This window comes from Acanthochromis polyacanthus, chromosome 3 (assembly GCF_021347895.1).
Source record: "Acanthochromis polyacanthus isolate Apoly-LR-REF ecotype Palm Island chromosome 3, KAUST_Apoly_ChrSc, whole genome shotgun sequence".
Classification (NCBI taxonomy): Eukaryota; Metazoa; Chordata; class Actinopteri; family Pomacentridae; genus Acanthochromis; species Acanthochromis polyacanthus.
The window spans coordinates 38523766-38545640 of record NC_067115.1 but is presented as its reverse complement, the minus strand read 5'-3'; the positions used below and the strand labels follow the sequence as shown (position 1 = coordinate 38545640).

General features: G+C 40.0%; 2 protein-coding genes across 10 annotated transcripts in view; both read right to left on the bottom strand.

Moving 5' to 3' along the window:
- radil (Ras association and DIL domains) overlaps nucleotides 1-10504 on the bottom strand; it is an 83907-nt gene extending 73403 nt beyond the window's left edge. For 2 of the 8 annotated variants that reach the window (XM_051945623.1, XM_051945627.1), the window contains exons 1-4: nucleotides 10086-10496; nucleotides 7237-7330; nucleotides 5004-5118; nucleotides 3304-3808 (exon numbers count right to left, since the gene is read on the bottom strand). In XM_051945623.1, the coding sequence (XP_051801583.1) occupies nucleotides 3304-3808; nucleotides 5004-5087 (589 nt within the window). In that variant the 5' untranslated portion in view covers nucleotides 5088-5118; nucleotides 7237-7330; nucleotides 10086-10496. Of the gene's footprint in view, nucleotides 1-3303; nucleotides 3809-5003; nucleotides 5119-7236; nucleotides 7331-9717; nucleotides 9925-10085 lie in introns of those variants that run through there. The other 6 variants (XM_051945630.1, XM_051945628.1, XM_051945629.1 and 3 more) reach the window with 6 other exon arrangements.
- A 2732-nt stretch (nucleotides 10505-13236) lies between these two features.
- The window catches only part of LOC110967155 (monocyte to macrophage differentiation factor 2-like), a 30663-nt gene continuing 22024 nt past the window's right edge, over nucleotides 13237-21875 (bottom strand). The window contains exon 7 of one of the 2 annotated variants that reach the window (XM_022216669.2): nucleotides 13237-21785. In XM_022216669.2, coding sequence (XP_022072361.1) covers nucleotides 21582-21785 — 204 coding nt within the window. In that variant the 3' untranslated portion in view covers nucleotides 13237-21581. The remainder of the gene's footprint in view (nucleotides 21786-21875) is intronic. The other variant, XM_022216671.2, reaches the window with a different exon arrangement.

Below are 21875 nucleotides of genomic sequence, written 5' to 3'. Positions count from 1 at the left end.
TTGAATCGCACTGCGCAGCACTTTGAACCCATTCTCTTCTATCAGACAAGTTCCACTGCACGCGCTGCGGAGCGCCAGCGCCGCATCCCTGGAGATTTGCTTCAGGTCTATTTTCTGCACCGCCACTTCAAAACCTCGTAAATTCACTGTCGTTGAGAAAGCACCAGACAGGAAGTTAAACCGGAACCTTCAAAATAAAACACAATGCACAGTACACCCACCACCACGAGTTTTTGTGATTGGCTGAAAGGAGGGAAACATCTGATTGGCTACAGAAACTTCCATGTTGAAAAAAATGCATTTGTGGATCGAGACCAGGTAGGGGAGTCTCAAAAAGATTCACACACAAAAGCAGTTTGTGAATGCAGAAATACATTTGTGAACTTTCTTAATTTATTTGTGGATTGTTTTTTACTTTTTTACAAAAAGGCCAATGTTTTTGTGTGCATCAAAAAATATTTATGTGTTGAGAGACATTTTTGTATTAATACCAGTATACATTTGTGAATTCTTCTGTGTGCATTTATTAATTATGAGACTGTTCTAGCTCCATAGAAAAGGACGAGAACGCAGTTAATTTGGCTGCATGTGTGCTCACAGACGGAGGCAAAGAGAAACAGACTCCAGGGTGTGTGAGCTTTGTTAACACCATAACACAACAGAGAGAAGGTTAGTCTGAAAATGAAAACGTGTGTTAATACACCTTAGTCGACATAGCAGTTTTATCACAGGAAGTATTCTTTGCTGCTGTGAGTTCAGTTAGATTTTCAGGCACTACGCAGACGAGCTTCAAGTTGCAGCAGGAGCTGAAACGTCTTAAATGATGAGGCTGGTGGTGCTCTGTGTTTCATTTAAAGTAAGAAAAAAAAAAAATCAACAATGATTTGATTCAAACCCACATCCAAAGTATGATGTAGTATATCCTGGAAGTGTAGGACACATAATGACTACTAGTAGATGGTGGATTAACTAAAATTAACTTAAATGAGAGTGAAAATGCACAGCAAAGATTTGTACCTTTAGTCTCGAGTTAACGTGACAGTCGCTGTATCCAAGCTACCATAGGCACAACATGACTTCAGCTAAATCTGGGATTCAGATCATGGATCGTGATTCTGTCCAGCAGGTTTTGCCCAGATCGCCCACATATACCGTCCTGCTCTATATCCTCACACCAAACATGTATTAATCCGTAGCTGAAAATAGTAGAAATAGTTTTTCAAGCTTCTACCATAGGAAAATATGTGCAGGAAAGTGATTTAACACAATAAATATGTGCAGGAAAGAAAACTATGCTAAAATAACACAAAAATTACACCAAACAATGCTTAAATAACACAAAAATGCAATTTAGCACAATAAATATGTGCAGGAAAGAAAACTATGCTAAAATAACACAAAAATGATACAAAAACACAAAAATGCCACAAAATGATTCTTAAAAAACAAAAATGACACAAATGTATGCTAAAATAACAAAAATGACACAAAATGATGCTTAAGTAACACAAAAGAACAATTTAGCACCAGAAATATATGCAGGAAAGCATTTCAGCACAATAAATTTGTGCAGGAAAGTGATTGATTTATCTAAACTGATCTCCATCATGAACAGTACATGCACAATTTGTCCTTCTTACCTGTTAAATTTTAATCTGCTGCTATTTAGACATCCACTATGAAACTTTTGTTGTCACCATTTTCATTTATCTGAATATTTTTTCTTGTTTTTGAGTTTTAAGTGCCTGAACTATTGAGGAATGTTTTTTTTTGTTTTACTACATATGGAGATACTTGGGAAAATGACATTTAGGGAATCTTGAATCTTGCATCTGGAAACGGATAATCCACTGAAAAGCAACTAGCAGAGTTTCACGATCCAAATCCTCTGCAAAATTTTACATTTTCAGCCTGGTAGGTTGCTGCTCAGAGGTTGTTGTTGCAAAGAAAAGACCAAGCAGATAGCAGAAGTGAAGGGCAAAGCTGCTTGAAGTGACCCGAAATTCAGTGAATAGACATTCAACTAATGAAAGCTACAGTTGCTCATATCGTTGCATATCACTCATATAAGGTGTTTGTTTCTGCTGTCACATTTTATTTTTATCATCGCTAGAGTTACCAAACATGTCCTGGTTTTAGTAAAAGAAAGAAAATGATACATTTCTGCCAATTTTTGTGTGCGTCTTTTTGCGGTAATTTTTGCCTGTTGTTGTAGTAATTTCACTTTTATTGTGGTCTTTTCTTTTTTTCTGTTTGACTTCAAAACTGACCTTGAAAAACTAAATTCAGGTCAGCGTTCACCCACCTCTTTTCCTTCACTCTACAATGAACTGATGCCAGCTATTACCAGCAATTCCCCCAAAAGCTAAAAAAAAAACAACAAAAAAAACCCATACTTTCACACAGTATGTTGCACTACCAATCTTATCCTTTAAACATTTATGCAGTCTACAGGCTAATTTTGTCTTCTGTAGTGTCTGAAAATGATCCGACAGCAGCAAAATAAAGCAGCAAAACAGATTACTAACTGACTCTGTTGACATAGCAACCAGTAAACTCTGGCACGCTTCATGAGAAGCGCTGCCGATGCTATAAGGTGCAATGTGTGAGTGTGAGGCTGAAAATACTTCCTGGATCTCCCTGAAAACCACACTAGCTGGTTGTTGATGAATTTCTTCAACGGGATGCACGAGGCAGAGCGTGAGCATGTCTGTGTAAACTTTCCCATCAATCAGTAAACCAATAACAGATAAAGGTCACATCATGACTCCTGAAGAGACACTTACACAGGCAGAGTGGAGATCAGTGTTCATATTGCTGCATTGCAGATGTAAAAGTCACAACAGTTGTTTTCCTGAGTCTCCTGACTCTCTGATCTGGGAACAGTGTCCTGCAACCTCGTCTGTAGTAGAAATATGTCATTCATAAAAACCCCAGAGTGCTCATAGCCATCCACAGCTCCAGTTTTAGAGGTTTCAGATTTCACTCAATCAATCGACCAGCTGTCCGTGCATTTTCACTGCACAAATAGAGTGTGTGTGTCTGTAATAGAAACCCAGTTGAAACAGTGTGTAGTCACAGCACTTCCAAATTAAAAGAAACACACCGGAACAACATCTTCTCTACAGGACAATACTGTGCATCGTGTGCAAGTCCACACGCACGCACGCACACCCTGCAGAGGAGCTACTGAGCTGTGCTTTTCCGCTGAGTTTGACACGTTAAGAAAGGAAGCGAATTAGACCAGCTGCTGTGTTTGTGATGTGTGTGTGTGTACGTATCTCTGTGTGTATGTTTTCTCACCAGCAGTGATGGTGTCCTTCTCCTTGGCGTTCAGTTCCTCCACCTCTGCCCTCCTGCGCAGCTCAAACCTGCGAGCGTGTCCTTCTCGGGGCTTCCACAGTTCTTGGAGCAACAGTGGCTTCTCATTGTCCCCAAGTGCTCGTAGGCACTCAGTCCGCCACCCCCCTCCTCCGATGCCACCTCCGCACTCCAGACGTCCGATCACATCGCACAGGACATAGCAGTGAGCAGCGTTCTTATTGAGCGAGTAGCGCTCCAGGGCCTCCTTTACCAGCTCCTGGGCACTAGATCGAGGCGTGGCCAGGACGCTCTTGTAATTGGCGCCTGCACAGATTTCATCTCCAAAGATCTTCAGCACCCCAGGGGCTGAGCTCTGCGTGGAGAGTTCAGCTGGGTCGTCTGCTGGCCGCTCTGGAGGCTCAGTGGTGGAGCGCCGGTCGCCTCGGGTGTTGGTTCCAGTTTCTGCTGGGACACGATCTCTGTAGCTCAGAGTTCGGTACAGGACCTGGTGGACATGTATACAGCACTGAATGACCTGCAGGGTCACTGTATCACCAAAAGTATGTACAGTATTTATGCATAAAAAGGTTTTGCTATGAAGTATAAAGCTAATACTGCATTCCACAAGGTGGTGGGTGGTAGTGTGATGGTTTGAGGACCTGGACAACTTGTCATCACTGATGGAGCCATGAATTCTGACTCTCTATCAGAAAGTCCTCCTGGAGAATATCCACTATCAGTACATGACCTAAATCTCAACATTAATGGTTTATGCAATAAGGCAATGACCCAAAGCACACAAGCAAGTCCCCCTCTGAGTGGCTCAAAAAGAACTAAATGAAGGTTCTGAAGTGGCCGAGTCAAAGTCTGGACTTGAATCTAACTAAGATGTTGTGGCAAGACTTTAAAAGGACAGTTCATGTTGGTAAACCATCTAATGTGACTAAATTAAAACTATTCTGCAGAGAAGAGTGAACCAGAATAAAGTAGCATGAGCATCAGAGCTACAGCTAATGTTTATTTTCATCATCAATTAGTCTGTCGATCATTTTCTTGATTGACCAGTGAGGTGTTTGGTCTAGAAAATGTCAGAAAAAAGTTTTAAAAAATGGTGATCAGTGTTTTCCAAAACCCACAAAAGTTCTGCTTTACCTAAACTCAAAGATACTCAGTTGGCTGTCAGAGTAGTAAAGACATTAGAAAATAATTTAAGAAGCTGCAATCACTGATTTTTTTAAAAAGCCAAATAACTGATCATCAAGATAATTGGTAAATAAGGTAAGAAATGACAGTAATGTTTAGCAGGTGCAATGTACATTTTCTATTTCAGTTCAGCCTGACGTTATTAGGTTTACATGTGTTTGTCATGTTTAGAACAAATAAGATTGTCTGACATGCTGATGGAGTAAAGTTATTATGATTCATCTTCTGGTCGCCATGAATGTCTGAATGTCACAACAACAGTGTGACTCACAGATAATCTATTTTAGATATAGCAAATAAAATCTTCAAACCACAAGTCAGAAAACATACTGTTTGTAGGTCATTAAATTAAGTGTCTACAAGATTTCAAATATCAGTAAAAACTGCTTTATTATCAAGTTTTCTTTACATAGTTTGTTGAAATCATTGAGTTTGTATGTTATTTACCTGGATGACAGTGTGTTCATGTGTTCATGTGCTGGTGTTTGTGTGAGCACCTGTGTGAAGGTCCTGCTCTGGCGTTTCAGGCGGCTCTTGGATGGAAGGGACATACTGGCCCCCGACGAAGAACCATAGAACATGATGTTGCCGTTGGCTTCACAAACTCCACAACTGGTGGGCAAGAAAAAATTTTAAAAGCCTTGTTCTATTCCACTGTATGCTGCATTTAAATCAGTAAATATGTAGACACAGAGGAAAAACACACAACTACATGATATGCTTTCTTGTGACATATAATGCTGTGCAAAAGTATTTGCCCCCACTATAGAAATCTTCTATTTTAGCATCCATATTTGTCACATTTAAATGTTTCAGATCCTCAAACTAATTTTCATATAAGACAGAAATAATCAATGGCAGCAAAAAAGGCAGTTTTTAGATACTGATTTTAATTTTCGAAGAAAACATACTGTCCAGCCCGTCTTTCCCTATGTGAAAAAGTAATTGCCACATTAGCTACCAATCTACCAAATTCATTCAGCAGATGGGTTCAGTTTCATCATTCACACACATATGATTACTGCCAGGCTTCATCCATCCTCTATACACCGCTTTATCCTCATTAGGGTCGCGGGGGGTGCTGGAGCCTATCCCAGCTGACTCGGGTGAAGGCAGGGGACACCCTGGACAGGTCACCAGTCTGTCACAGGGCTACATATACAGACAAACAATCACACTCACATTCACACCTACGGGCAATTTAGAGTGATCAGTTAACATCAGCATATTTTTGGACTGTGGAAGGAAGCCGGAGTGCCCGGAGAAAACTCACGCATGCAAAAGGAGAACATGCAAACTCCATGCAGAAAGATCCCAGGCTCAGGCCGGGTCTCGAACCAGGGATTTTCTTGCTGCAAGGCGAAAGTGCTAACCACTACTCCACTGTGCAGCACTGCCAGCCTTGTTGAATCTAAATGTCACTAAACAGAACCTGTCTGGCATTGTGATGTAGTTAAAGGGTCTCAAAATGCAGCACATGATGCCATGCTCTGAAGAGATTCAAGAACAGATGAGAAACAAAGTTATTGGCATTTATCAGTGTGGAGAGGTACAAAGTCATTGCTACGACTCTGGGACTCCAGAGAACCACAGTGAGAGACATTATTCACAAATGGAGAAACATAGAACAGTGGTGAACCTTCCCAGGAGTGGACCAATGACCAACATTTGTCCAAGAGTGTCATTATCTAATCCAGGAGGTCACAAAAGAACCCAGATGAACATCTAAAGATATTGCATTTCACAAGAAGAACATGATACCAGCAGTGAAACATGGTGGTGGTCGTGTCATGGTTTGAGGACCTAGACGACTTGTCATAAATGATGGAGCTATGAATTCTGCTCTCTATCAGAAAATCCTCCAGGAGAATATCCACCATCAGTGTCTGCAGCAGTCGATTTGTAGTAAGATCGCAATCATGTGACCGTCAGCAGGCAGCTGACGTAGCGTTCACTTGTTTTCATAGTTACAGTATTCCTGTGCTGCTATCTTGCAATGATACAGAAACCTTTAACAAATCCGTGGCTCCAGACTATAAGCTACATCACTGCCAAAATCGAATCACTTAGTCCTTGTGTGGTTTCTGACCTTCCCTGAAAATTTCATCCAAATCTGTTTGTCGGTTTCTGAGTAATGTTGCGCACTGACGGAATAACAGACGGACAGACAAACGTATGCCGATCATCACATAAGTCTGCTGCGTTCCTTGACGGAGTAATAAATGTTGTGGAGTGGCCGAGCCAAAGTCTGGACTTGAATCCAACTGAGATTCTGTGACAAGACCTTAAAAGGACAGTTCATGCTGAAAAACCATTTAAATGTGACCAAACTAAAACTATTCTGCAGAGAAGAGCGGATCAGAATTCCTTCATGGTGATGTAAAAGACTGATCACAAGCTGGAACAAACATTTACCTTCAGTTGTTGCTGCCAAGGGGCCAACCAGTTATTAAGTTCAGGGAGGCAATTACTTTTTCACAGGGGTGATACAGGCTTTCAATAAATCTTCAATAAACCATCATGTAAAACTGCATTTTGTATTTTGCAGGTTATCTCTGTCTAATATTCAATAAATGTCAATATTACTTTGTTGATCTGAAACATTTAAGTGTAGATTTCTGAAGGGGGCACTGTACATGATACTCTTTCTTGTGACATATTTGTGAAATAAATTGACTATTATGTAAATGTTTTCATCATAAATAAACTGGAGTGTAGAGCAGTGGGTACCTTGTTATGTATCGTCACCTCGATGCATCACCAGGAAAAGGTTTATAGTTGGGGGTCAGGTGTTTTGCATTTCATTTCACCGTCACCTTTCACACTGCAAACATCAAAGACACACGATGGTAGTGTCACTTCAAAGCAGCACTGAACAATCAGGTCCTGCAGATCCTTGGGGATTCAGTTAATACTGACCAGCTTTTAGCATTTTAATCTTTTTTATGTAATGTCAAATAGTTGCTGGATTCAGCTTTTTAAATGTCATTATTTGCTGTTTCTATTTCCTTAAGTAATTTATACCAATAATGATGACATAAACTAGTAAAAAGTGAGGTATACATGAACGATCTACAAGCAAAGATCAGCACCTTTGCTTGTAGTTTTTGCTAAATTGGAGCTCAAGATTGCATATTTCGTACAAGGCATAGCTATTACAATGACAAATGCAAAAATATAAAACACAAATCTAATGAATATCAATAATTAGTGATGTCAATTTTTTTCTGGTTTCAGCTTTTCAAAGCTGATCATTTGCTATTTTTCTTATTTATTTCATTAACTGTTTTATGCCAATAATGACCATATGCAGTTACTATTTTCCACTTCTGTCTGTGAATTTACGAGGCAAACAGTGAATATAGATAGATATGTATATAGGTTATGTATAGATGCGTATAGATAAAAATAAAATAAAAAAAATTTATTAAAAAAATCTGTCAAACGGAGTAGTTTTAGTTGTGGACAGAAGACGCAACTGACAGGTCTTCACAGGTCAACAGAGTTCATGTAAAACCATGAATGACTCATCTTGTAGACATGTGAACTTGAAAAAGGTCTGCAAGGTTGCATATATTTTTACATATATATTTTACAAGACACAGCCATTACAATGGCAAAGGCAAAATATTTACATAAACAAAAGACAAAATTTCATGAAAATGAATCAGTCATGCCAAATGTTTACAGCACCAAATCTAATGTAAAAGCAGTCTAATACCAGCATAAATCAAGTCCAAAATTTGTGCTAAATCAATTTCAAAATCAGAAAATCAAATAAGAAAAACCAAACTAAAACCAGCGCACCAGCAGAAATGACTGAAATCCGACCAAAGCAATGAATAAAATCATTTAGGCATCAAGTCAGAATTGTGGTCCAAATCCAGCCAGAATCCAGACAAAAATCAGTCAGAAAGCAGATCAAAACCAATCAGAAACCAGGTTCCGAAACCAGGTCCACAACCAGTCAGAAACCAGACCAAAACCAGTCAGAATCCAGACCAGAACTGGTCAGAATCAAGACCAGAACCAGTCAGAAACCAGGTCCAAATCCAGTCTAAAACTAAGAGCATAATCAGTCAGAAACCAGACCAAAACCAATCAGAAACTTGACCAAGACAGTCAGAAATCAGACCAAAGCCAGTCAGAATCCAGCTCAGCTTAAAAAGCTGAAGCTTGTTTATATTTACTGATTCCTTTTCATTAGATTTTGTGTTTTCTTTATATTAAATATTATGCATTTCTCAAAGGCTGTGTCGTAAAACAAAAACTGTGATCTTCAGCGGAAATAAAAAGTGCATCTTTGCTTCTGTTTATTTCAAATAACAGACCTTTTTCTAAAAGGTGAGTCATTCTTGGTTTAAAATTAACTGTTGACCTGTGAAGACCTTAAAAGTAGGTTGTATCTTCTGTCAACAACAAAAAACTATTTCATTTGACAGGGTTTTTTTTTAAAAAATTAATCTATACACCGTTTACCTCACAAATTCAGACAGAAGTGGAAAATGGTATGTGGTTATTATTGGTATAAAACAGTTAATTAAAATATAAGAAAAAAAGCAAATAATCAGATTTGAAAAGCTGAAACCAGTAAGTGTTTGTCATTAGGGATTCATTTTCATTAGATTTTGTGTTTTTTAATGTTATTTATTTTGAATTTGCCATTCTAATGGCTATGTCTATCCTGAGCCCAAATAAAGCAAAGCTTGAGTGTAAATAAAGGAAAAAGTGCATCTTTACCAGTAGATCCTTCACGTTTACCTCAACTAACAGACCTTTTACTAGTTTATGTTCCTACAAGGTGAGTCATTCTTGGCTTTATGTGAACTCTGTTGACTCGTGAGGAACATTTAAATTACGTTTATCAGAAACCAGCTGCACATTTCGCATCCAGCAGTGTATTTTAGATGCAACTTATTCACACACTATTTTTTTTCCTAGTTTTCTTGGCAGCCAACCTAAAAGGTGTTGTTGTAGCTGACTGTGCAAAGACTGCTGGGATAACGTGACTATTTTAAATGCTTGCTAATCCACAGTAATCTGGCTACTTGGCCGCAGTTAACTCAATCCTGGGGGCCAACAGAAACACACAGAAACATGCAGAAACACGTTGAAACACGCAGAAACACAGATGGCCTGAACGTCGCACAGGTTGACAGGTACAGCCGCATTTAGAAGCTCTCAGAAGGTGAGAATTAGACAGAAAAACACCTGAAATTAGTGGACACCACTTGAGTGCCCTTTTTATTTCACCGTCAGTCCGTCTGTTTACGACTTTGGACTCGCTGGTCGTCCGTAGCAACCGCCTTAGCAACAAAAGGCGGCGGAAAATCCTGAGAAATTAATCCGACGATGAGACGTCAGACGCGGCGCTCAGAGCTCCGACGGTCCGCAGGTGTCTCCCGACGTTAAGTAATTAATCATCAATTAGCCGGAATATTGTGGCGCACCTGAGCGACACTCCGCAACAATGTGCCGCGCCCGTCAGTAAAATTGGTCGCGAAAAAGTTGACGAGTGGGTTCCAGCGGGGATGAGCCCGGTCCCCGGAGGCTTCCCGGCCGTCTGCCGCTGTACTCACGCTGCCTGCAGTGCCCGGCTCCATGGTGTGGGGGAATCCTTCCTGGCTGCGCTCTCGTCCCCCTACAAGGCAGAAGATCCCCGACAGAAACACTCCCAGTCGAACTGGCCGTCTGACATTCCAGAAGCAACCCGCTAACTCGGACGACATTCGGCCACTGAGGGCTCCTGCAGCCGTGCGTACATCTCCGCCGAGCGTCCACCAATGCCCACAGCCTCTGGCAACCGCATTCCCACATCCACGGCGGCTTGCTGCCGAGTCCTGACGGAAACACCCGAGCGCTGCGAGCCACTTCACCTCGGAACACCTGCTGTCGACCGAGTGACCAAAGAAGACGGCGCCCCCCGGTGGAGAGGAACGTCATGACACCATACAGGAGTCAGTAATAATATCACATGGAAAATCTGTAAAATAAAAGTAAACTATTCCCCAAAAAACTAATTCAAAAATTGCTTAAAACTGCATTATTTACAGTGTATTCATTTTTATTTATTTATTTATTTTTATTAATTTGAGATAAGCATGGAAAATCTAGAAAAATATACGCAGTTGCCGCTTCATATTTATTTTTATTCTTTCTTTATTTATTTATTTGTATATTTTACAAGACAGCCATTCCAATGACTAATGCAAAAATACAAAACATGGAAAATCCATCAATTAAAAGTAATGTTCAAACAATTGTTTTAAAACGTTTTTTTAAACTTGTAGTATTTACAGTGTACAGATATAGTTTTATTTATTTGTTTGTTTATTTGAGGTAAACATGCAGGATGTAGAAGAAAATACAGCATTTTTGCTATATTTGTTTTCTTTTACAAGACATAGTCATTAGGGCAAATGCAAAATAGAAAACTTGGAAAATCTATAAAATATAGTCCATTTTTTAATATATTTTTGTGTTTAAAACTGTTTTAAAAACTTGCATTTTTTATAGTGTATAGATATTTTATTTATTTAGTTGAGGTAAACATGGAGGATCTAGAAGAAAATCTGCAGTTTTTGCATTATTTGAGCTCATGATCGCAATTTATTTCTTTAATTTTTACAAGACAGCTGTCCTGTTATTTTATAAAGGCTAATTCAAAAATATAAAATGTGGAAAATCTTTCTAACAATAGTGAATTGTTCATAAACAGTTTTTAAAAACTGACATTTTTCTACACTGTATAGCTATTTCATTCATTTTCTAATTTGAAGTAAACATGCAAAATCTAGAAGAACAGTTTTTGCTATATTTGAGCTCAATTTTGCATTTTTATTTTATATTTTTTACAAGACACAGTCATTATAATGGCAAATGCAAAAATATAAAACATGGAAAATCTATAATAGTAAATAGTTTTTTAATATTTAAAAACAGCTATAAAAAACTTTTGTTCCTGTTTTCATTGTTTTGTTATTATTTTATTATTATTTATTATTCATGTATTAAATATACAATATCTAGAAGCAAAGATGCAGTTTTTGCTTCATTTGAGCTCAAGATTGCATTTTTATTTTTTATAAGACAAAGCCATTATAATGTGCGGCATGGCTCAGTGGGTAGAGTAGCCATCTTGTAACTGGAAGGTTGCCGGTTCAATCCTTAGCCCGTCGTGCTCATGTTGAGGTGTCCCTGAGCATGATACCTTGCTCCTGATGGGTTGTGGTTAGCGCCTTACATGGCAGCTCCTGCCATCAGTGTGTGAATGGGTAAATGTGACATATCATGTAAAGCGCTTTGGATAAAAGTGCTATATAAATACTACCATTTAAAAATATAGACATAGAAAATCTATAAAATAATAGTAATTTTTTACAGTGTACAGATATTGATTTCATTTACTATTTATTTCATTAGTAAATTGTTTTAAAAATATTTTGAAGCTGTTTGAAAAACTTGCATTTTTACACTTCACAAATATTTTCCTCACTTATTACATGAATCTTTATTTATTTATTTATTTATTTGAGGTTAAAAAAAGTAGGATCCAGAAGCAAAGAAGCAAGTTATGCTTTATTTGAGCTCAAGATTGCTTTCCTTTTTTGTTTTTTGTCTTTTTTTTTTTAGAAGACAGAAGTTACAATGACTAATTAAAAATATAAAAAAATATATAAAGTAAATTGTATAAGAACTTGTTTTAAAAAAATTATGGCATAGTTTCTAAAGTATAGATCTCATTTTATTTCTTTATTTAAGTCCTCATTTGTTTGTTTGTTTATTTATTTGAAGTAAACATAAAAGTAACTATACATTCCAGATCATTAAGTTGATCTTCATATTTATTGAATATTAGACAGCGATAACCCACAAAACACAAAATGTCTCGGCCACTTCAAAACCGTCATTTAGTGTTTCAGCCACTCAGAGGTGGACTTGTGTTCTGGGCCTTTGTCTTGCTGCATTAGGCATCTGTGTAGAGCTTTAGGTCATGATGTGCACAATCTTGTAGAAGATTGTGCACATCATCCACTCCTGGGAAGGTTCACCACTGTTCTATGTTTCTCCTTTTGTGGAAAATGTCTCTCACTATGGTTCTTTGGAGTCTCAGAGCCTCAGCAATGACTTTGTACCTCTCCACAATGATAAATGTCAATTTCTTTGTTTCTCATTTGATCTTAAATTTCTTTAGAATGTGGCATAATATGCAACTTTTTGAAACCCTTTAGCTATGTCACAATGCCAGACAGGTTCTATTTAGTGATATTTAGATACAACAAGCCTGGCAGTAATCACATGTGAGTCTGAATGGTGAAACTCAACCCAGCTGCTGAATGAATTTGGTTATTTGGTAAATTGGTAGGTAAGGGGGCAATTACCTTTTCATATAGAGGATGGACTGGACAGTGTTTTTCCTTCAAGAAATGGAATCATTTAAAAATGTATTTTCCGTTTTCTTGGGTTATCTTTGTCTAATATTAAAGTTAGTTTGATAATGTCAAACATTTAAGTGTGACAAATACGCAAAAATAGAAGATTTCTACAGGTGGACAAAAACTTTTACACTGTACATTTACTCAGGCACATATACAGTGCCTGAGTAAATGTGCTCACTGGATAACTTCAAATAGTTCAACTGTATTTTTATGGCACAATGAAACTAGTTAGCATGAGTCACTGTAGACCAACAAAACAAAAGTGAAATAGAAAATGTTCACTCCAGAAATATACTGTATGAAAAAAGCTTTTTTATTACAAGAGAAATAGAAAAGATAAAAGCATTGTTGGCATCATCTTGGCTTATCACAGCACAAAAAGCACCATGGACACAATAAGACAAATGAAAACTGGGGAAAGAGACACAAATAATGAAAGAGAATATAATCAGCAGATATTCAGAAAAAAAAACACCAGCAGCAGCTCCACAATCACAGAGCATCTAGAAACAACATACACGGGCTCCACAAAGGCTTCATGGAGCGTTTAACCACAGAGGTCTATAATACAAAGTTGGGTGGGCACTGTAAATCGGAATGACACAGATATCATAACCAAGACATGACAGACACACAGTCATACCCTCAATTCACCTCAGCAAGGCCAAACCTGTCTGTAGAACAAGTCAAAACACTGTTCGGTGCATCCCAGAGGCTTAAGTAAACACTGAGAGTAGAAATACTAAAAAGTCATCTTGTATTATAGAATATATCTGAAGAGTTTCAAACTGTCTGACAGATTCCCAGTCAACTGTGACCGCAAACTCTGATGACTGAAAATGGTTAAATCATGGTTATTTTATCACCGTGGTGCATTTATTGGTCAAATATTTCTAAAAACAACTAATATATTCAATGGAGATTTGGTGATTTTACGCACAGTGTAATGCTGCATTCACATACCGGTTGTAAATGTAATATTTTTTTTTAGCTATAAAGGAATTAATATTTGGTGTAGTGAGGTAATATCGTACACATTTCACACACACAAAGAGGTGCAATTTCATTAAAATGTGCAGATTTGTACAGTACTATTATTCTATTTTAATATATATGTGTGTGTGTGTGTGTGTGTGTGTGTGTGTGTGTGTGTGTGTGTGTGTGTGTGTGTTTGCCTATATATATATATATATATATATATAGACAAACACACACACACACACACACACATATGTATCATTTCATACATTTCAAAATTTCTTGTTGAATTTTAGAAACAAAATAAAAGAATCATATCAGACAAAATCAACGCTAAAATGAAGGACTTGGAAGCAGAGAGGTCTAGCCCACTTTCTGTAGTTTTTGAGAAAAATGGGTTCAAAGTTTTGTGTTTTCCGGAATGGTCTAACATTCCAAGTGCCACTGTAACACTATAACGCCACTGGTTGTGGGTTACACCACTTGGCAACTAAAATCTAGACCAAAAATTATTACAGAAATTATATAAAACCCAGATGTTTTGTGGGTGGGATCACTCTGCTTCTAAACCCCTTACTTGTTTTCAGTCCATTTTTTAACCTGATTCTGTTTTAAAAGGTGTCAAATGAACTGAGGAAGACATGGTGAGTGGTATGAGTCCAAATTAATCAATTTTTTGTCTCTTCACGTGTACATTTTCTCATGAACTACTGCATTTACACTAACAAAAACGTCTTGCAAATGCATCTCGTGAGTGTTCGTCACAGTGTGTTCTGATGCAAACCCAAAGTCTGAAAATTTAGAGCTTTCCACTGTCTATTTTAATTCACAAACACTTCTGCTGTTCTAGTTTCTGTCAGGATTCTGTGTCTGTTTCTAACTGAGCTTCTTTCCTGTTATTTTTATAAATATTACCCATAAAGCTTGCAGACAACTTTCTGCGATCGCTGCCCTACTTGGAAATCTGCTTTCTTTAATGCTGGCACCTCTCAGACTGCAGCTTTAGCGGACCTTGAATGTGGTTTCACAGATGTTCAAGCAGAAATGATCCAAGTCCTGAGAAACACACAGAAGTGAAAATATGATGGACAGGAGATTGAAAAGAATTTTTTTGTTTTTTAACACATCTGAACACCCGATGGTTGACCTTTTGATTCTCTAGCCACATTCATCGTACTACACAAGCTTTTCCAACAGTTTAACATTAAGAATACATACATATCATACATATTTCAAATATATATATATTTTTTACGTGTTCAAGGTACATGCGTGTAAACATAGACTCAGCCAATCAGAGGCTTTGGATTCATGGCGTAGTTAAGAACACATAAGCATTCACACACACGCGCACACACACACACACAGACACACACACACACACACACACACCTGAGATGCCTTCATATTGGGCCAGATTGTTCAACAATACTATAGCTCCAGATTCCTTTCAAGTGTGACATAAGCGGTAGTTAGTGTGCTGTCGGCAGTAGGTCAGTGTGGCAGTGCTGAATCTGATGGTGGTTTTCCCCTCTGAGGTTCATTTAGAATGAAAATAATCAATTAACACTACGAGAACATCAGAAAAAAATATGAGCTCAACACATACTGTACGTTTCTGATAAATAGTGCATAATGATGACGTCTTCACTCACTAAGCCTAATCCACAACAGTAAACTATTAGAATTCAGTAACTATGCTTGATAATCTACTGTGCAGAGCAGATAAAGTCTCCAGTGACTAAAACCACAAATATCTGTATGTTCAACGTGAAGAAAATCTTTCAGTAGTTATGCTTTGTTTTCACACTAACTGAAGCAACCTGTGTTTAAACCATACAGTGTTCATAGCACAACTAATAATAGTAGCAGTAATATTACTATCTAGAGCTCTGAATTGGAATAGTTAGTTACTGATGTCGCGACCTGCTAAATATAATTCAAACACTGTCTCTTAACGATATTACAAGCTAAAATTAATCATAATAGTCAAGTCGGCGAATTGTAAAACATTGACTTGTTGTTGGCGATAAGACAATGCCCTTAATTCAGCGCCTGAACACTGAATCTGGACGTGCACCACGGAAGGAGACATCTCCAAGAATTAACCCTCAATTGTTGGAACGAACCCAAATTCCTGCAAAAACACTGTAACGGGAAATTGAAATGAACTGAGGTGAAAGAACAAGCCGTGAACCAGTTCAGGGGCCACCATGAAGTTCACATTCATAACATCATCGGGTCAATGAAAAAGATTCCTTCATACCTGTACACCTGCTTAATGGTGCATTCAAATGTCCTCATCAACTCATGATGTGTCAAAACACATATATGATGGATTCAGGTTGGATGAAGCAAATCAATCAATCAATCAATCAATCAATATTTGTATAGCACTTTTCATCCGATGAAATTGCACCACAAAGTGCTTCACAACATTAAAACATTGAAAAATATTGAAATAAAAACAAGACAATCTTTCCCTCCCACCCTGGGTATGTACATATATGTCCATACATATGCACACACACACACACACACACACACACACACACACACACACACACACACACACACACACACACACACACACACACACACACACAATGTTTTTCTATCATTGTGGGGACATACCATTGACTCCCATTCATATCTAACCCCTAACCCTTACCCTAACCCTAACCTTAACCCAGACCAAAACAATGCCTAACCCTAAAAAAACGTTTTTGCACTTTTACTTTTTTCAGTAACAACAACATGGTCAAGAAAACACTGTTTAAACTTGTGGGGACCGAAATGAGGTCCCCACAAGTGACATTGTTTTCGGTTGTCCTACAGTTGTGGGGACATTTGGTCCAGCACCTGACCACACACACACACACACACATATTCACAGAAGCACACAGGCTGTACTTCACAAATTTTATTCTGTTCAAAAAGTCATTGACTTGATTAAAAACCAGTTTTTCTAAAATTTTACTTAAAAGTTGGATACAGGACGGTAGTTATTAAAAACATTGGGGTCCAGACTGCTCTTCTTCAGAAGGGGCTTCACCACCACCGTTTTAAAGGCAGCGGGGAAGACACCCATCTGAAGAGAGCAGTTCATTATGTTTAAAAACTATTCCTCAAAGAATCCATAAAATGATTTTAAAAGTGGTGTGGGAATTGGACCTAAAAGGCAGGTTGTTGGGTTTACTTGGGAGAAAACTCGACCAAGTGTCCTTGCATCAACCAGGGCAAAACTCTCCAGTGTTTCCTCAGGCAAGGACAGGAGATCAGGTGTGTTACCAGGTAAGACTTGTTGGGATAAAAGGCTGGATCTGACGTCCTTGATCTTGGTTCTGAAGTGGTCTGCAAAGTTCTCACAAAGAGCATCTGTTGGCGCCTTAAAAGCTTTATTAAAATTAGTGCCTGTTAAAACATTAAAAGTGGAGAAGAGGAACCGGGGGTTGTTTTTATGCTCTGTGATGAGTTGTGAGAAATGAGATGTTCTTGCCTGTTTCACTGTTTTATTGTATGTTTTGAGTTACTGACATAGCATCTCATAATGTACTGTTAATTTTGAATGTGGATTTAATTTCTTCAGGTAGGGAATTAACACACTAAAATCTTGCTGCTCAAAGTTTGCTCCTCTACAGCTTGGGAGTCAAAATTGTAATTTTTGTTTTAGTTTGGATTTTGTCTGATATGTCCCTCATATTTTTCTCCTAAAATTCACCAGGAAATATAAGTGAGAAAAGTAAGAGAACAATTACCAACAAGAGTCAAACCTGAGATTTAGAGGAAATAATTTGACAATTAACAAGTATTATTAATAACTGTGCTCATAAGTTTCCATACTCTGGCAAAATTTGTGAAAAATTGTCTTTTTAAAAAAATGTTTGATCATGGAAAAACAGTAGTTGTATTAAATTTGTATAAAATTAAGCTCATATGTAGCCCACATGTAGTTCCACTGAGAAAAATGGATCCATTAGTCAAATTATCTCCTTTAAGTCTCAAGTTTGGCTCCTATAGCTAATTTTTCTCCTCTTTTCTCATCTACATTTCTTGTTGAAGTTTAGAAGCAAAATACAAGAATCATATCAGACAAAATCAACGCTAAAATGAAAGATTTGGAAGCAGAGTGGTCCACTTCCTGTAGTTTTTGAAAAAAAAATGGGTTCAAAGTTTTGTGTTTTCAAGACTGATTTAACATTCCAAGCACCACTGTAACACTATATTTGGGTTGTGGGTTAGACCACTTGGCCACTAAAATCTAGACCATAAAATGTTAGAGAAATCATATAAAACCCAGTTTCGATTTTTGGTGGGTTTGACCACTCTGCTTCTAACTCCCTCGAATAAGCCCAAAATAAGAATCACACTTTTAATAATGGATTAGATTTATATAGCACTTTTTTGGCCACTCAAAGCACTTCACAATGGACCCATTATTCATTCACTCACACATTCTCACTCTGGTAGTGGTAAGCTACATTTGTAGCCACAGCTGCCTGGGGCAGACTGACGGAAGTGTGGCTGCCAATCCGCGCCAACGGCCCCTCCGACCACCATCAACATTCACACACCAGTGTGAGAGCAGCACTGGAGGCAAGGCGGGTAAAGTGTCTTGCCCAAGGACACAACAGCACATGACTAGGCGAGAGCAGGAATTGAACCACCAACCCTTTGATCACTGGACGACCCGCTCTACTACCTGAGCCACTTCCGCCCAAGTTACAGAAGAGCAAACTTTTAGTAGTAACATTTTCCACTGGGTTGTGTTCTCCTACAGTCCAACATCTAAAATCAAGATGAGAGAAGCTCTGGATTGATAAAATGTTCACAATTGCTGCCCTTCAAGCAGCAGGAAGTGATTTGCAAATGTGTTTTTACCCCGAGTTTCACCACCCTCCTGCTGGTGGAGACTGGTGGGGAAGACCTGCAGACACAATTCAAAGCTGGCCAAATGGAGTGGATCACATCATTCCACTCGTCACATCTTTAACTGGGAGGTTTTCAACTCCCACCTCCGGAAGAGTTTCTCCTGCATCCCAGAGGAGGTTGGGGACATGGAGTCTGAGTGGTCCATGTTCAAAGCCTCCATTGCAGAAGCAGCTTTTAGGAGCTGTGGCCTGAAGGTCACTGGTGCCTGTCGCGGTGGCAACTCAAGAACTCGCTGGTGGACACTGGTGGTGAGGGAAGCCGTCAGGCTGAAGAAGGAGCCCTTTCGAGTTTGGCTTGCTCAGGGGTCTCCTGAAGCAGCCGATGGGTATCGGTTGACCAAAAGGGTGGCGGCTGCGGCAGTCGCGGAAGCAAAAACTTGGGTGTGGGAGGAGTTCAGGGAGGCTATGGAGAAGGACTTTCGGTTGGCCTCAAGGAGGTTCTGGCAAACCATCTGGTGCCTCAGGAAGGAGAGGCAGGGATTTGCTCAGGCTGTGTACAGTTAGGGCAGAGAACTGTTGACCCATACTGAGGCTATTGTCGGACAGTGGAAAGAGCACTTTGAGGAACTCCTGAACCCGGTAAACACGTCCTTTGTAGGGGAGGCAGAGCGTGAAGACTTGGTGGAGTCTTTGTCCATATCCGTCGCAGAGGTCGCCAAGGTAGTTAAGAAGCTCCTTGGTGGCAAGGCGCCAGGTGAGGACAAGATCCGCCCTGAGATGCTGAAGGCTCTGGACATTGTTGGACTGTCTTGGTTGACACGTCTCTACAATGTCGCGTGGGCATTGGGTATGGTACCTGGGGAGTGGTAGACCAGGGTGGTGATCCCTATTTTCAAAAAGGATAGTGTGCGCCAACTACAGGGGTATCACACTTCTCAGCCTCCCCAGGAAAGTTTACTCTAGGGTGCTGGAAGGGAGGCTCCGACCGATTGTCGAACCTCCAGATTCAGGAGGAGCAATGCGGATTCCGTCCTAGTCGTGAAACAGTGGACTAGCGCTTTAGTCTTGCAGAGCTGCTGAGGGGGTTATGGGAGTTTGACCCCATGACCCCATGACCCCAGTCTACATGTGTTTTGTAAATCTGGAGAAGGGCTACGACCATGTCCCCTGAGGGGCTCTGTGGGAGGCACTGCGGGAGTATGGGTCACTGGGCTTGTTGATACGAGCCATTTAGTCCCTGCACAACCAAAGTGAGAGCTGTGTCCGCATACTCAGCACAAAGTCAGACTCGTTTCCCGTGGGTGTTGGACTCCGCCAGGGCTGTTCCTTGTCTCCGAATCCTGTTTGTGGTCTTCATTGATGGGATCTCAAGGCACAGCCAGGGTGAGGAGGGTGTCTGGTTTGGGGACCTCAGGATTACATCTCTGCTTTTTGCAGATGATGTGGTTCTGTTGGATTCCTCACATCATGACCTTCAGCAGGCACTGGAGCGGTTTGCAGCCGAGTGTGAAGCAGCAGGGATGCGGATCAGCACCTCCAAGTCCCATTCTCTGCCGGGAACCGGTGGATTGCTCTCTCCGGGTTGGGGGGGAGTTGTTTCCCCAAGCAAAGGAGTTCACATATCTCGTGATCTTGTTCATGAGTGATGGGAAAATGGAGCGTGAGATGGACAGGCAGATTGGTGTAACGTCAGCAGTAATGCGGGCGTTGTATCGGACTGTTGTGGTGAAGAGGGAGCTGAGCTGTAAGGCGAAGCTCTCAATTTACCAGTCCATCTATGTTCCAGCCCTCGCCTATGGTCATGACCATAAGTGACCATTAGTGACCGAAAGAGCAAGATGGCAAATACAAGCGGCTGAAATGAGCTTCCTCCGTAGGGTGGTTGGGCTCAGCCTTAGAGATAGGGTGAGGAGCTCAGGCATCTGGAGGAAGCTCGGAGTAGAGCTGCAGCTCCTTCGCATCAAAAGAAGCCAGTTGAGGTGGTTTGGCCATCTGATTCAAATACCTCCAGGTAGACTTCCTCTAGAGGTTTTCCGAACACGTCCACTGGGGAGGAGGCCCTGGGGCTGACCCAGAACACACTGGAGGGATTATATATCTCGTCTGGCCTGGGAATGCCTCAGCATCCCCCAGGAAGAGCTGGAAAGCGTCGCTGGGGGGAGCCACATCTGGAATGACCTGCTTCGCCTGCTGCCGCCGCGACCCGGCCCCAGATAAGCGGAAGTCGATGGATGGATGGACATCTTTATCTGTCTACTTTTAGATTCCACAATACCTGAGGTAGTTCTGCAAACTGACAGAGTCCAAACTAAACCCTGAGAAGCAGGATTCTGTTTTTATGCAACACGTGAAGTAATCTCCAAGTCTTTAAGTTGAATTCTCACTTTGATTGGGCCGTATTGCATTGCTATTCGCATCTTTTATTTCTCATCCTTTTATTCTACATTATATAAGTTTTAAAAATGGTTTCTACTGGTTTGCTAAGAGTTACTGAGGATCGCCTGAATGCACCATTACTTGTTGTTTCACCCATTGTACCATTCAAATCAAATGCTTAACGGGAAAGACATGACACTATGACCTAGTGGCAACTTCATTTAGCAAAAATTAAAGGATATTCGATGAAAAAAAACTGTTTAAGATACCACTTCCTGCATCAAAATGAAGGAACTGACTACACTCTTTCACTCTTTGACATGATGCAGCCTCTGAATTCAAACATGGTTCGCGTTGTCTCCTTGAAGCCAGTCAAACACAGGTGTTTCTTCCTGTGCTGTCAATGTTGATGTCATCTTGAGGTCTTGATCTGATTGGGCGGCTGGGCGTAGAGGTACTTCCAGATGGCGTAGTAATGTATGGCTGCTCCCATGGCGACGAACAGGTGCCAGATAGCATGAGCGAACGGGACGATGCCGTCGCTTTTGAAGAAGACCATTCCCAAGGAGTAGCAGGCTCCGCCCACCAGCAGCTCACACAACCCAGCCTGCTCAGGCTGGGAAGAAGTTTATCAGTTTATAAATGTTAAGATGATGCAGGGGGTGATGTCACAATGACACAGTAGGAATCAAATAAGAGGTCTCAC